We start from the raw sequence: 15221 nt of genomic DNA, 5'->3' as shown, positions 1-15221 counted from the left end.
GAGGTGTGAATAAAAACTGCTCTAGTAAAATATTTTTTAAAAAGCTAACATTACTTGTAAGAGCAAGAAGCAATGTGAAACAGGTTACATCTTCTTCCCCCTTTTTTTAAATACACTAACCAAACTCAGATTAATAATTTCAGCTTTACAGTGAACTACGTATTTTAAATAACCAAGATGTTTAAAAAAGCCTTTTACACTTAAGCCTGTTAGAGAATAGAAGGTTACTACAGCTGTAATTAAAATTTTTGTTAACAACACCAAAGGAAATTCTATGCCTGCCTGACCCAAAGCCCAGCCATTCTGACTTCAGTGATGTGACATACCTTAAACACATAATAAAGATAAGTAAGAAGTATGGCAAATGCTCCACAAGTTGTCCAACTAACTATGATCAAAACAGTGGTCAAAAAGGGCAAGTCTAGTGATATCATCTTGGTATCTTTAGGAAGTTCGGGGGGCCTGGAAAAAATAAGAATAAAGCTTTTACAAGTATATTAACAGCTATTTACATGGTCACATATAAGAAGAAAACAATTCAGTACTCTGCCAGGCTCTCCTGCTTATTAATATGCAAGTACCATAAGGTAAGCAGTAAAATGTTTTTTCATAAAGGCAAGGGATGACACATATTTGATTGTAAATTCTGTAATACACTGTGATAGCTCCTCTTTCACTTAGATACACTATGGCTGATACTAATAAAAAAACGTTGCTACAAATAATCATTAATAATAGGCTCTCTGCCATGTATTTCTGATCTTGATTAAGAGGAAAAACAGTTTTCTATTTCTTAAAGTCTTGAGATCACTCAGACAATGTGATGCTAGTAGTGTCTGAAGCATCTCAGAAGGGTGAAGGAAGAAGGCAGACCATAATCCCCTCTGTGACAGTAAATCATATAATATGTCTGGTGAGGAGCAGTGGCAATGGAAACTAGGTCAGTGGTTTATCAGAAAAGCCTACCAGTAACTTCAAACTTTGTCTATGGGCCTGTAATAAAACTCTAGGCAATGTTTTTGGAATTTTTATGCATTTCACCTAATCTGATCTTAAGTATCTTGACTGGAATCTATTGCCCCCAGGTTTGACTGAAAGTTAGCATATAAAAGCACTGCCAGAGAAACACTTCTTCCTTGGAAAGATTTACAGCCATAAACATTAAAACTACTTCTGTAATCTGTCAATATTTTTTTTTTTTCAACGTTTTTTTATTTATTTTTGGGACAGAGAGAGACAGAGCATGAACGGGGGAGGGGCAGAGAGAGAGGGAGACACAGAATCGGAAACAGGCTCCAGGCTCCGAGCCATCAGCCCAGAGCCTGACGCGGGGCTCGAACTCACGGACCGCGAGATCGTGACCTGGCTGAAGTCGGACGCTTAACCGACTGCGCCACCCAGGCGCCCCTCTGTCAATATTTTTTTTAAGTAATGTCAACCCACAATATGTGGCTCTAACTCGTGACCCCAAGCTGAAGAGTTACACACTCTACCAATTGAGCCAGCACAACATCCCTCTGTCAAACTTTTTTGATTAACTCTTGGCATTAAGGTCTAACTCAAATATAGCATTTATCTTGCGATAATATATTTTTAACAAAAGTTTTATTTAGATATAGCTTTGAACATTAATCCATGTTTTTCTAGTCATACATCTTTCCTTAGAAATTACAGTTTAGTGAAAGCAAATTAATATTGAGGATCCTTATCAAAATATAATTTTTTCCTTAAGAGCAATGAGAAAGCTTTTGGTCATTCTTTACCTTTTCAAAGCTAGCCACAATGAAGAAAGGAGTCTCACAGATGTAGAAGAAAGTAGACCACCCCAGTAGGCAGTACATGTTCCAAACAGAAAAAGAACCAAGGATACAAGGGGGAAACACATATTCTGACTAGTTAAAACGATGGCATCTAATTCTGGCAACAATAACACATCCCATAATTCCTTAAACCATTTATATCTGTGGATAGAAGAAAACATACAATAAAAGCAAAAAAAAAAAAAAATCAACAACTTTCAAATATTTAATATCTGAGGTGTTTGACCATTTACTACAGTCCCCAAAGTTCAATGATACTCAATTCATAATTATACTGAAAAACACATTTCAATTCCTTGTAGAGAAAAAGTCATTTATCTTCCAAGTAAGTCTACTGATCTTCAAGGATCTGAATCCTGAGTCTCAATGTAACTCCACTGCTCTCTATTGATCATTGTAATGAAGTAACAAGTGATCTTTTTTTTAGATTAGAAAACCAACAATTGTCATGACAGAAGAAAAGAGATCTAAGTATATTGGTTCTTAACCAGAAAACCCACAAAATGTGAGTAAATTAAAAAAGGAATGTTAAGTGTGGTAGAGAGATCCAAAATATACTTGTATGGGAAGAAAAAGTGATCCAAGACATCATTTCATCAATACTCTATAATGGTTTGTGTTCATGAATCTGGGATACTCAGGAGATCATGGACCATGTACATCCATTTGCAAATGTTAAAAGTCTGGTATATTTACAGACTAAGTTTCTACAATTGATATATATATATATATATATATATATATATATATATATATATATAATTTTAAAACCTTTGAATTGGTTATAGTATTAAAGTAAATGTTGATATACCAATTAGGCCTCTGCCTAAGAGAAAAACCTCATTTAATAAAACATATTTTTATGAAAATTTATATTATGTTATGGGGCCAAACATGTTTTATATATATAAAACAATTAAAATCATTTTCACAGATAATAAAACTTACCCCAACAGAAACTTAATCATAAGTACAAAAGGATCAACTTTATATGGCTTGGCTTGTTTATCCAACATAGTAGCATATTCTAAGCAATGACCTGGTGATTAAAAAAAAAAATTATATGTAGTAAAGAATTCATAGTGATTAAGTATAGACTATCATATACTGACTGCATTACCTGTAAGAGCAATATATTTCTTGTTACAAAGCAAGGGTCATTACTATCAAAGACACTATCTTCAAAAGATTAAAAATCACTGTAATTCAACAGATCTCATACAAGAGGACACAATCACTTGTTAAACAGCTTCAGGAAGCCAAAGCTGGGGTTTCACCACTTGTATTTTCACAAAGCTCCAAAGGTGATTTAAAAAAAACAACAACTCTATAGAGATATGATTCTTATACTACACAATTCATTCAAAATATATGCAGTTCAGTGGTTTTAAGCATTCACAGATATGCCTTCCTCACCACAATCAGTCTTAGAATATTTTCATTACTCCCAAAACAAACTTTGTTCCCTTAACTGTCACCTCCAATGTCTCCTTATTCCCAGGCAACAACTAATATCTTTTCTGTCTTTATAGACTGGCCTATTCTGAACATTTCATATAAATGAAACCATGTAATATGTGGTCCTTTATGATGGGATTTCACTTGGCATGTTTCCAAGATTCATCCATGTTGTAGCACCTATCAGCACATTTTATTTATCCATTTATCAGCTGATAGATATTTGGGTTGTTTCCACTTTTTGGATATTATTAACAGTGCTCCTGTGAACATGTATGTACAAGTTTAGTATGGGTGTATGTTTATATTTTTCGTGTAACTAGGAGTACAGTTCCTGAGTCATACTGTAACTGCCAGACTACTCTCCAAAGCACCTATACCATTTTACATTCCCAACAACAGTGTATGAAGGTTAAAATGAATACTAAAGGTAGACTTGAAATTGTAAGTTGCTGAAAGGGAATGAGTAGCTGGAGAAGGATTTGGCAAGATGGAAATGGTAACGGTTATTTCTGGACAGCTTTTACGTATTTTGGTCCTACTCTCTTCCTATCTCTTACTATCCAAGCCCAACAAGTGTGTGAGGGCCTTACAAAGTAGGCTCCTGGGAAACTATTCTAATTGCAACAGACTAGGGAAGGTTTTGTGCAATGTAGTGTCTATTCTGTATTTGCCTCTCCAGATCCATTCCATCGCCACCCTTTACTTTGCTCTGAATTCTGGGAGGCTGACTTCGGTTCAGTGAATGATAGGCACAGGAAGATAAGAGGAAATAAGGTTAGTGTATTTACTTCCCCATCTTTCTCCCTGCTGACAGTGGCTGGAGCTGCAGTAATGCTGCCCTCTCGTATAGCTCTCTCTAGGCTTGCTCCCTCTCTTGCCCTAGTCCTGAGGAGTATCAGATGGATCTGCTGCTAATCGGGCATTTTATCATTTCTTGTTGGTTTCCCCTAACCCATCACATACCTTTCAAATAGTCCCTTTATTAAGATTAACTCTCAATTATTCCATTCAGTGTGCCAGAACCTAACTGATACAGCTGATAACAGCCCAAATAATATGCTGAATGCCTACTATGTGCTTGACACTATGTTAGGCACCAGGAATGGAATGAAGAACAAAATCCCCATCAGTGAGACTCCACCTGTTAAGACCTCCTCAGAAGAGAGGAAAAAACTTCAGACACAAAAGTATCTTTTCCTTACTGGAAAAGCCCAGTAAGGAATCTTCTTGGGTATTTCCTAAAACTAGAGGATCTCAAACCCTTGTAAACTTAAGAGATAGGTCATAAATTTTCAAGAAATTGAGGTATTCCTTAACCACATGACAGATAAATTAAGTAGAAATGAAGCACTAAAGAAGAAAGGGAGAGAGGAGGAATAGAAACATTCTTACCTGTTGAGAAAAGAGAGTATAACTGTCCTCCATAAGCAAGAAGGATACTAGATGTAACATAAGCAGGAAGAGCTCCACCATGAAATCTAACTACCTAGAAAACAGGCAAATCAAAAGGCAACTTTTGAATATTCGTGTTAATGAAATAAATGTACTTTCACATGAAATAAAAATGTCTTTCTTCACTTTTTATCTTTCCTGACATTGCCACAGAGGTATACTTCCAGTAATGGATACCAAAACTCTTAAGTAAAATAAATGTTAAGAATATACAGCATGCTAGAAACATGTTATCAGATTTTTTCATAAAGGTGTAACAAAAAATATATATAATTAAGCAGCATATGTATGTTACAAAGTTTTCTTACAAGGTACATTTGGTGAGCATGTATTTAATGTTTCAGGTTTGATACTAAACATTTTATATGCATTATCTCATGTTCTCCTCCCAAAAATCCTTTGAGGTAATTCTTATCCCTGTTTTACAAATGAAGAAATTCAGGCACAGGGAGCCCAAGTAACTTGCACAATTAAAAACATAAAAGACAAGCAAATTACTTGTTAACTCAATGTTCTCATCAGTAAAATGGAGGCAACAGCAGTACTTACCTTATAGGTGTTTTCAGGTTTAAAGATGTTCATTTGTGGAAAGCATTTAGAATATTAACTTAAACATGAAAAGCTATCAAAAAATATTAGCTATTATAGGCATACCTCATTTTATTGTTTTGCTTCATTGTACTTTGCAGATAATTGTGTTTGTGTTTTGTTTTTTTTCTTACAAATTGGAGGTTTGTGGCAACTGACACTGAGGAAGTTTACTGGTACCATTTTTCCAACAGAATTTGCTCACTTGGTGTCTGTCACTTTTGATAATTCTCACAATATCTCAAACTTTTTCATTATTATGCTTGTTATAATGATCTATGATGATTAATGATGACTCATGGAAAGCTCAAATAATGGTTAGCACTTTTTAGCAGCAATAAAGATTTAAAAATTAAGGTATGCATAGTTTTTTTAGACATAATACCATTACACACTTAATGGGCTGCAGTATAGTGTAACCATAACTTTTATATGTACTTTTATGTCATTTGACTTGCTTTATTATAATATTTGCATTATTGTGGTGGAACTTAACTCACAACTCCAAGTATAAGCCTATTAATATTTCTTAAATAGGGAGCTGTTTAAGGGGGGAAGGGAGGGATGAGCTGTTTTTATGTAAATGGAACTAAAGTCAAAAATTATTCATAGATAAATGACTATGAAAATCTAATGTATTTGGTCTTTCCCAATTTAGAAAGTGTTCCATCAATGTACTGCGCTCAATGTGCTTGACACTGGGAATATAAGGGTGAGCACTAAGGAGTTTACAATGTAGTGACTTTGCTGTAATCTCATTAACAATTTAACACTTCAGTATCATTAGGTGCTTTAACTTCAAAGTCCTGGAGTTTTAAGGACAGACGAGGCAAGGGAATTCCAGGGTATTCATTTACTCACTTAGCCACTGACATTTAAACAAATTCAAGTCTCACCCTCAGAACAGTGACAACACCTTCCTTCACTCTACTCCCCTTCTCTCTCTAGTTACTGCCTTTTTCTTCCCTCTCGTTGCTAAACTTCTCAAGAGCTTGATGTGCTATCTCTCCTCTTTATCTACTCACTCCTAATCTTTTGCTTGCATCTACCAAAATAACACTAATGCTCCATGGACCCTTTTTCTGAGGTATGCCTGTATAAGGCTTTTAGGTCCTTTAGTGTCTTTGGAAATTGTGTGGAATGGGATTTAACTCAGAGACTAAATTCATAACCATTATGTTACTGCCTCAAGACATTCTATCAGCTAATCTAATTTCTATAAAAATATATAAATACAACAAAAAGAAAGTGTTAAATTCTTTTAATGTTAAAGTTTTATTTTTTCAGCATAAAAAAGATTTATTATTCTCTGTAAGCACCTTTTAATGTTGAAGTTTTAAAAGAAATTTACCTTAAAGCATGTTCTCCAACCACCGTATTAAAAAAAAAAATGTACAGACTCTCCTGGCAATCTGATGAAAGCCATGGAAATGCATGTTTACACAAAATGGCATGTAAAATTTCAAGAAGCTCAAGGTCTCCCTGAATCTCCTTCATGGATTTCCAGGTTAAGATTAGAAAGACTCAAAAATAAAACCCCACTTACTGCCTATACTCATAATTTACAATTATAGCTTTGAGTGGAAGGAGAGGAGTTGAGCAAAGGGGAAAAGGTCATTTTTCTATTAATAAGTGATACTCAATGCCTGCTAATGACATGCTAGGAAATATATAGCATTCTTTAATTATCAATAGCATAGAAGGAAAGTTAAGCAGCATTCAGCCTTAGAGTCAGACTCCTGGGTTTAGACTATAGCTCTGCCTCTCACTAGCGCTGTGTCCTTGGGCAAGTTACTTTACCCCTCTTTTTCTCTGTCTTTATTAGTAAAATGGAGATAAACAGCACTTATCTCACAGGGCGTTTGAGGCTTAAATGTGTTCATCTGTATGAAGTATTTGGAATAGTAACTGGCACACATAGGTGGATCAGAAAATATTAGCTGTTATTATTAACCTTTAATGCTCTTCACTATCTTTGGAAATCTTCTAAGACTTCTTATATAGTATTCTGAATATAACAGTTCTTTGTAGTGACTGTCATTGTTGAGTATTAAGTATTATACTGGGCCACAGATATAGCTCATATAAAATATAATCCAACAATCCTAAATTGGCTTTCATGGATCATATTTAAATTGTAGACATGGTTCATTTGGTTTAGTATTTGGCACAGTATTTCTTTACATTTCAAATTAGAGGCCAACATTAAAAAAATTTTTAAAAAGGGGCACCCTGGGTGGCTCAGTCAGTTAAGCATCTGACTTCCGCTAGGTCATGATTTCTCCGTGAGTTCAAGCCCCATGTTGGGCTCTGTGCTGACAGCTCAGAGTTTGAAGTCTCCTTTGGATTCTGTGTCTCCCTCTCTTTCTCTGTTCCTCCCCCACTTGCACTCTGTCTCTCTCTCTCTCTCAAAAATAAATAAAGATTATGGGGCACCTGGGTGGCTCAGTCAGTTAAGAGTCCGACTTCAACCTGGGTCATGATCTCACGGTCCGTGAGCTCAAGCCCCACGTCAGATTCTGTGTTGACTCAGATTCTATGTCTCCCACTCTCTCTGCCCCTCCCCTGCTCATGCTGTCTCTTTCAGTCTCAAAAATGAATAAATGTTAAAAAATAAAGATTTAAAAAATTAAAAATTTTTTTAATCTAAAAATCCAGACCTCCAGCTTCTCTTAAAACCTAAAGATTTGGCAACATTAGACTTTATTCCTACACCAAAATGATTTACTAATTTATATAATTCTGTTGAGAAAGTAACTTCTGGTTTATTTTTTGTCCTCTCTTTCATTAGAGTAGACTAAAGAGTATGTAAATAATTTTCCTTTTTCTGGAAAAAAAATTAATTTTATGGAAAACTGTCTAATCAGAAGCTAAAGATTCTCTCAAGCAAGCTTTCTCTTTATTCTTCTTCTCAGTCTTCTTTGAATCAGCAACACTGAAAATATGTATGAATGATATATACAACTTCAATTCATTCTCCTGTTCTCAAGCTAAATTTTTAAACAAACATGAAGAAAGAGCATCTGGTATCTTTCCAGTAATCTGAGGACTTAATTACCACAAATTCTTTGACATTTTAAAAAAAGTATCCACCATTGATTCTGTAACACCTACATATCTTGTTTTTTTAGATAAATTTCCATGCCTAAGCAAGAATACTAGCATATTCTTCTTTGGTGGACAGATAATTATGCTTTGCTATCAAGTATCAAGCTAACTTGACTTTTTTGGTCACTAATCTGAATTATGAGCCACGGGGATGATATGGGTAAGAGAGTATGTTGTATCCTCAGCCTATATCACTGTATACACTAACATGCCTTCTGGACATACTAAATATACAACAGCATCAATTCTTCCCCTATATTCCTTAATTTTTCTTAATAAAGGTCCCTTAACAATCTAGAGTATTTCTTAGAACTATCATCCATGATGCTATTTTCCAATTTATACCAACATTTAATCTTCTCTTCCTAATGTAGCACATTTTACACATTAACTTACAATTTTCTAATGATCACAAATTTAAAAATAATTACAATCTAGCTCTCACCAGGTTGCTGTGAGAATCAGATAATGCATGTAAAAAATTTTTGAATTTAATTTTGGTTTGTAAATTTTATAAATATAAAATGAGTTAAGTCTTAAAAATTCTGCTCTGCCCGAATTACAAAACACAAGAGACCAAAAAATAAAGTAAAATTAATAGAGGGCACAAAAAAATTTTAGTCAATTTTAAAACCACTATATAATTTTTCTGACTAATCAATACTATTATTTATGTTATACATAAATATAACAGGTTATACAATTCTGCAAATTATAATGATGCTGAAAAATTTAGTAGCTCTGTTACTTGATAAGTTATTTCTGTAACACTATTCGCTTATGAATTATACTCACCAAAAGAATTTAAAATATTTCAACATGTTTCTATTTATTTATTTATTAAAGATTATTTGAGAGAGTGAGCACATGTGTGAGTCGGGGAGGAGCAGAGAATGAGGGAGAGAATCCCAAGCAGGCTGTGCACTGTCAGTGCAGAGCCTGACATGAAGTTCACTCTCACGAACCAGGAGATCAAGACTTGAGCTGAAATCAAGAGCTGGGCACAAGCCGACTGAGCCACCCAGGCACTCCAACATATTTATTTTTAATATAATTTACTTTTTATTTTTTACAAACTAAGCACACACAACATAAAAAGTCATTTGAAAATGTTTGTTTATATGAGAGCCTAAAATTTTATTGGATTATGACTTATAGCACAGTATGAGCAACATAAAATCTTTATAAGACATTCATTTAGCCAAAAATATTAGTTTGTTTGCAAATCAAGAATCAGCTCTCAATTCTTAGGAATGAAACCATCACCTTAAAGCCAGGGGTGGCCAACTATGACCTATCTGTGAAGAATGGTTTTTGGATTTTATTAAAGCAGGAGAAAGAAGGAAAAGGAAAAAGACTGGGGGTGGGGGGAGGAAGAAGCAACTGTAGCAGTAGCAGCAGCAAAAGACCATATTTGGTATGTTAAAATATTTCATTATCTGGCCCTTTTATAGAAAAAGTTTGTAACCTATGCCTCATAGTATCTATTTACAAGGCAATCAATAATCAACCAGGAATCTTACCTGTCCAAGAATTTGTGAAAAGGAAGTCTTAACTGTGACCTAGTTTAAAATAATCATAAAAAAAAGAGGTTATTTCTCCTAAACTCCTCTAGTTCACATTTTATTAAATTGAACACTTCTGCACATCTCTAAACACAATTGTTAATTTTTTTATAATAACCAACCTAAAGGCACTTACAGTCTTAAAAGGATCCTCTGAACCAGAAATTTTAATTTGCAATAAGTATAGTTTTATTATTCAATATATTTTCCTTCTAATTCTTTGATAATTGGATGAATGCTATGGTACATGTGATAGGTAACCCTTTACTAACTAGAATTTTTGATTAACCAGAATCTTAGTATTGGGTCATATAATCTAAAGGAATTTACTGATTGAGTCCAGAAGCTATACATATGTCTGAACAATTAAACACAAATTAACCTACTACATAACTGATATTTTAAAAACCTCAAACCTACAACTGTACAGCACTAAGTATAGTTAAGCTAAGCCAATTCTGAGTAAATTTCATAAAAACAAGTTTCACATGATATAAGACCAGGAACAAATGCAGTGTATTTGGTAAAATTTAAGCCAAAACAATGTATTAAAATGAAATTCATCATTAATTACCTCTATTATAAATATACCCTTTTTGATATTAGCAAGTCTGGGAAAAGGAAATATGTATTTCATAAGGAAATTATAAAATGGCTATTTATAATACTGACTTTTTAAAAATGTAAAGTAGTTAAAAAATATTGACATTTTCAGAGTGTGCAGTACATGGAGCCAAATTATTATGCAATTCTCACTATCACTATTAGAACTATGAAGACATGTTAAAAACCATTACAGCCCTACAAAATCCTTCAATGTTAGAAACAATGAAGATATCAAACCAGTAATAAATTCCATGAAATCTAAAATAACTCATAATTTAGGTTCAACTGAAACTTGTTGCTACGAACAGATTCTATTCATGTAACCTACCAATTCTAGTTTACCCCAAGAAAGTCAATTCTAATGAAGAATCCAAATAAGGTTGATTGAAAGGAATTGCATGGAAAGAAGTTATTTCACATAAACCGGAAACCACCATTAAATGTATATATACTTCAATCCCTTAAACCTGGAATCCTTAGAACCTGGCATATTTGGATACATAGGGACTCTTGTAGTTCATGAATCCATAAGGGTAAATGTTGCTCAAGTCTATTTCCCTTCTCTTATAGCAGAGATCTGTTGGTTGTTAAAACAAACACAATAGGCACTACATTGCAGATTAATGACTAACAGATTTAAAAAGCTAATGAAAAGGAAAGAAGATTCTTAACCTTATCCAATAGAGCTGGAAACCAATACACATCATGTCAATTATTGCAGAAAAGCCGTGTCAGCTGATTTCATGATATTCTTCAATTTACAGAGGATTTTGGACTTGGGGTTTCTAAATTTAGAAGGTTAGTCTACAGTCTCAATTTTTTGCTTATTTTCTACTATTTATTAAGATGTATACTTTTAATAGTCCACCTAGGAAAATACTAGGGTGGTGCTAACAGGCAAAATGCAGAATATTTAAAGCATCATAAATGTCTATTTTGTATATTTACTGGTTTCCACATTGCCATATATCTGAGACTAATAAAAAAATATATTTCCTATTTATTCTATAACTAAATCTTAAAAATTAAGTAAACATACAACTTACTTCATACTGACAGTCTGAAGATGTGTACATTTTTAATAATGCTACCTGGCTCTCATTTTCTGGTTGAGCAATATGGAGTTTCAGAGAAATTTCTGTGGAAGATGGTACCCTGAAAAGATAATTCAAGTATCATTTCTCAAATACAAAATACTGTTAAATAACCATGGCTAAGTTAATCCTTGCACAACACAATGACAGAATGGAGAGGAAGACACATGTCAGACATGTTATTAAAAATGGGACACTTTTCCAATCCTATCACAGTCGTTTGCTCATTCAACTAGAAGAGAAGTTGGAGGATGGTCTAGGAAGGGGTTGATGTTCCAAGCAAGTAAGGTTTAAATTCTAGATCATTTAGGTAAGAATACTATGTTATCTTATGAGCGCAATGCTACATAAAGGATAGTTACATTTTATTAAGAGGCACTTAGTTTCACTAAAATTTCACTATGATTTAAATAAACAGAATATGTATTATTCAAAAACACCAAAGTTTAAGATAAATTCTTTAATATACTTACTGTGCAATAGTTAGTGAATCCTCATAAGACCAAGGAATATGAAGTTTATAGATACTAGTTATTTCTTCTGTGAAAACATAAAGGAAATACATGTTACTAACCTTATGTTACATTAAATGTTACATAAACTACTATAATACCTAACTAACTACAGTTACCCATTTCATAAAAAATAACCAGTAAGAATTATATCACATAAGAAATTATGGAGAATTATTAACTAATAATGTTTAATTAGACTTACAAAAGATATTAAAGCATATGGGAAATACTAAGAAACTGAAAAAAAGCTAAACCTGAATTACTATAGTGAGGCAGAAAGATATACAGTATTTTTAAAAAATGTGGATATTTAAACTGATACAGTTGAAGATGCTTAGTGTTAACAAAGGGTCTGTGTTAAATCTGTTGGAAACATAAACAGTTTTTCTACTATCATTTATTTAATTTTAATTCACATAAATACACAAAATAATAAGCACTACAGAAAATTCAAGTAAAGACCTACTGATTCTTCAAATGACAATACTATTCTTCTCAGAAAATACACTTACCTTTTACTCCCGAGCACTTGCTCACTACGTTGATTTTAAAAGCTTGGTATATCTAATAAGCGTATGACCACAAAAACAAAAAAGTAAAAGTTTATTTGTTTGCTTAATTACATAGTAAAGTAAAATCAAATCCTTGTTATAATCAGGATAATTACCTGTCCAAAGTTTAGAAGTTCTATATTATAAAACAGGCCACTTGTATTTAATAACACTTTCCTTGAAGAGAGTCCTGTTGAATTGAAAGCATTGTATTACTTAGAACACCAAAGAATTTTTTTAAAAAGTACTGATTGCTTAATAATGCTAGCACATTTTTAATCCTAAAAAAGAGTTTAAAGATTTTCATTTCTGGTATGGAGGAGTGAACTAAAAATCCTATCCTCCTTCAATAAACTCTAGATAACATTTATAATGTATGTATTTTAAAAAGTCAAGTATAAATTTCCAATTTCAAAAAGGTATGCTTTCTTGGTAGATCTCTTAGAAGTTTGTTATCTTTAATGAGATGAGTGATTCAGAGTTTCCTTTTTACCAAAAATAAACAAACAAATAAATAAGGTGGGTGAGGGATAAAAATCTAAAGGAAAAGGAAGTTTCCTCTCTCAGGTAACAGATTCTTTAAACAAATGGAATACTAAAAAAATATATTTTAAGAATGGGTCATGCCAAAAGGGTAAGGAGCCAATCTAAAATGAGCTCTTAATATCCAATACTGGAACAACTTAAAAAAAAAATGTAATGACAGTATTAAATTATAATCCAATGAGCCTGGGTGGCTCAGTCGGTTAAGCAGCCGACTTCAGGTCATGACCTTGTGGTTCACGATTTCTAGTGCCATGTCTGAGGCCTGCTTTGGATTCTGTGTCTCCCTCTCTCTCTCTCTGCCCCTCCCCCGCTTGTGCTCTTTCTCTCTCTCAAAAATAAATAAAAACATTTAAATATAATAGAATGAATAAAGTAAATATCCATGAGTCATACTGACATAAATAAAAACTGAGTAAGTAAATAAATAGAGAAGGGACAACTTTACTTTCACAAAAATTATAATACAGAATACCAGTAATAATTGCCTCAGACTAGAAGAACCAGGGGTGCCTGATGGCTCAGTCGGTTAAGCATCTGACTTCGGCTCAGGTCATGATCTCGTGGTTCCTGAGTTTGAGCCACACATGGGACTCTCTGCTGACAATGCGGAGCCTGCTTGGGATTCTCCCTCTCCCTCTGTTTCTGCCCTTCTCTCTCTCTCTCTCTCAAAATAAATAAACTTAAAAAAAAAAAAGGATGCTAAAATTAGTGGGTTATTTTGAAGATAAACAGGGTACTTAAATATTCTCAAAGTAGTCCCCCCAAGATATTTATTAAGTACAAAAAGGAAACGAGTAAATTTACAGTGGAGAAACCTGGCAGACACTACCTTAACCAAGTAATCAAGGTTAACGTTGCTAGTTATGTGTGCAATGATATGATACACTGAGATGTACACATCGCTTTGGTGATATGCTTGTTAAAAAAGCACAATCTTAATCTAATCATAAGAAAGCATCAGACAAATCCAAATATTTGATATTCGATATTCTATAAAACAACTGACAAGTACTCTTCAAAAGGTGTCAAAGTTATGAAAGACAAGGAAAACCTGAGGCACTATCAAGACTAGAAGAGATGATGGGGTGCCTGGGTGGCTCAGTCGGTTGAGCATCTGACTTTGGCTCAGGTCATTATGTCATGATTTGTGAGTTTAAGCCCCACATTGGGCTCTCCGCTTTGGACCCTCTGTCTCCCTCTCTGTCTCTGTACCTCTCCCATTCACGCTCTCCACCTTAAAAATAAATAAACATTAAAAAAAAACAACAAAGACTAGGGGTGCCTGGGTGGCTCAGTCAGTTAAGCGTCTGACTCTTGGTTTCAGTTCAAGTCATGATCTCATGGTTCATCATTTAGAGCCCTGTGTCAGGCTCTGTGCTGACAGCTCAGAGCCTGGAGCCTGCTTCAGATCCTGTGTCTCCCTCTCTCTCTCTGCCCGTCTCCTTTTCACACTCTCTTTCTCTCTCTCAAAAATGGATAAACATTTAAAAAAAAAAAAAAAGACTAGAGAAGATGAATAGGACATGACAACTGAATGCAGTGTGGGAACCTAGAGAACAGTGGTGGAAAAACTGATGAAAACCAAATAAAGCCTGTAATTGGTCAATACTATTGTACTAATTTCTTAGTTTTGAAAATTGTATTATTTATGTTAAGGTGAATGAAGGATATATAAAAATTTTGTGCTCTTTCTATAACTGTCCTGAGTGTTCAAAATTATTTCAAAATAAAATTAAAAAAAATATTTAGTTATGTGTATTTTACCAGAGTAAAAAAAAAAAGAAAAGAAAGGAAAAGAAAAGAAAAAGAAACCATAAAAGAATTAGAGAAATCTTAAAACTTCCATACGGCAGGCAGCTATTTATACCTTACAATAAACATTAAAAATTTTTTTTAATTTATTTTGAGAGAGAAA

At 33.6% G+C, this 15221-nt stretch overlaps 1 protein-coding gene across 2 annotated transcripts in view; it reads right to left on the bottom strand.

The window, feature by feature from the left end:
* The window catches only part of PGAP1 (post-GPI attachment to proteins inositol deacylase 1), a 77865-nt gene that overhangs the window by 6606 nt on the left and 56038 nt on the right, over positions 1-15221 (bottom strand). For both annotated transcript variants that reach the window (XM_019428334.2, XM_019428335.2), the window contains 9 exons: positions 12877-12950; positions 12722-12773; positions 12168-12234; positions 11647-11755; positions 9953-9991; positions 4674-4767; positions 2769-2859; positions 1764-1961; positions 327-462 (listed from right to left, as the gene is read on the bottom strand). In XM_019428334.2, the coding sequence (XP_019283879.2) occupies positions 327-462; positions 1764-1961; positions 2769-2859; positions 4674-4767; positions 9953-9991; positions 11647-11755; positions 12168-12234; positions 12722-12773; positions 12877-12950 (860 nt within the window). The remainder of the gene's footprint in view (positions 1-326; positions 463-1763; positions 1962-2768; positions 2860-4673; positions 4768-9952; positions 9992-11646; positions 11756-12167; positions 12235-12721; positions 12774-12876; positions 12951-15221) is intronic.

This window comes from Panthera pardus, unplaced genomic scaffold, assembly GCF_024362965.1.
Source record: "Panthera pardus isolate Hobbes unplaced genomic scaffold, ASM2436296v1 HiC_scaffold_10, whole genome shotgun sequence".
In the NCBI taxonomy this organism is placed as follows: domain Eukaryota; kingdom Metazoa; phylum Chordata; class Mammalia; order Carnivora; family Felidae; genus Panthera; species Panthera pardus.
Note: the sequence above shows the minus strand (reverse complement) of the source record. Positions and strands in the feature narration are given on the sequence as shown.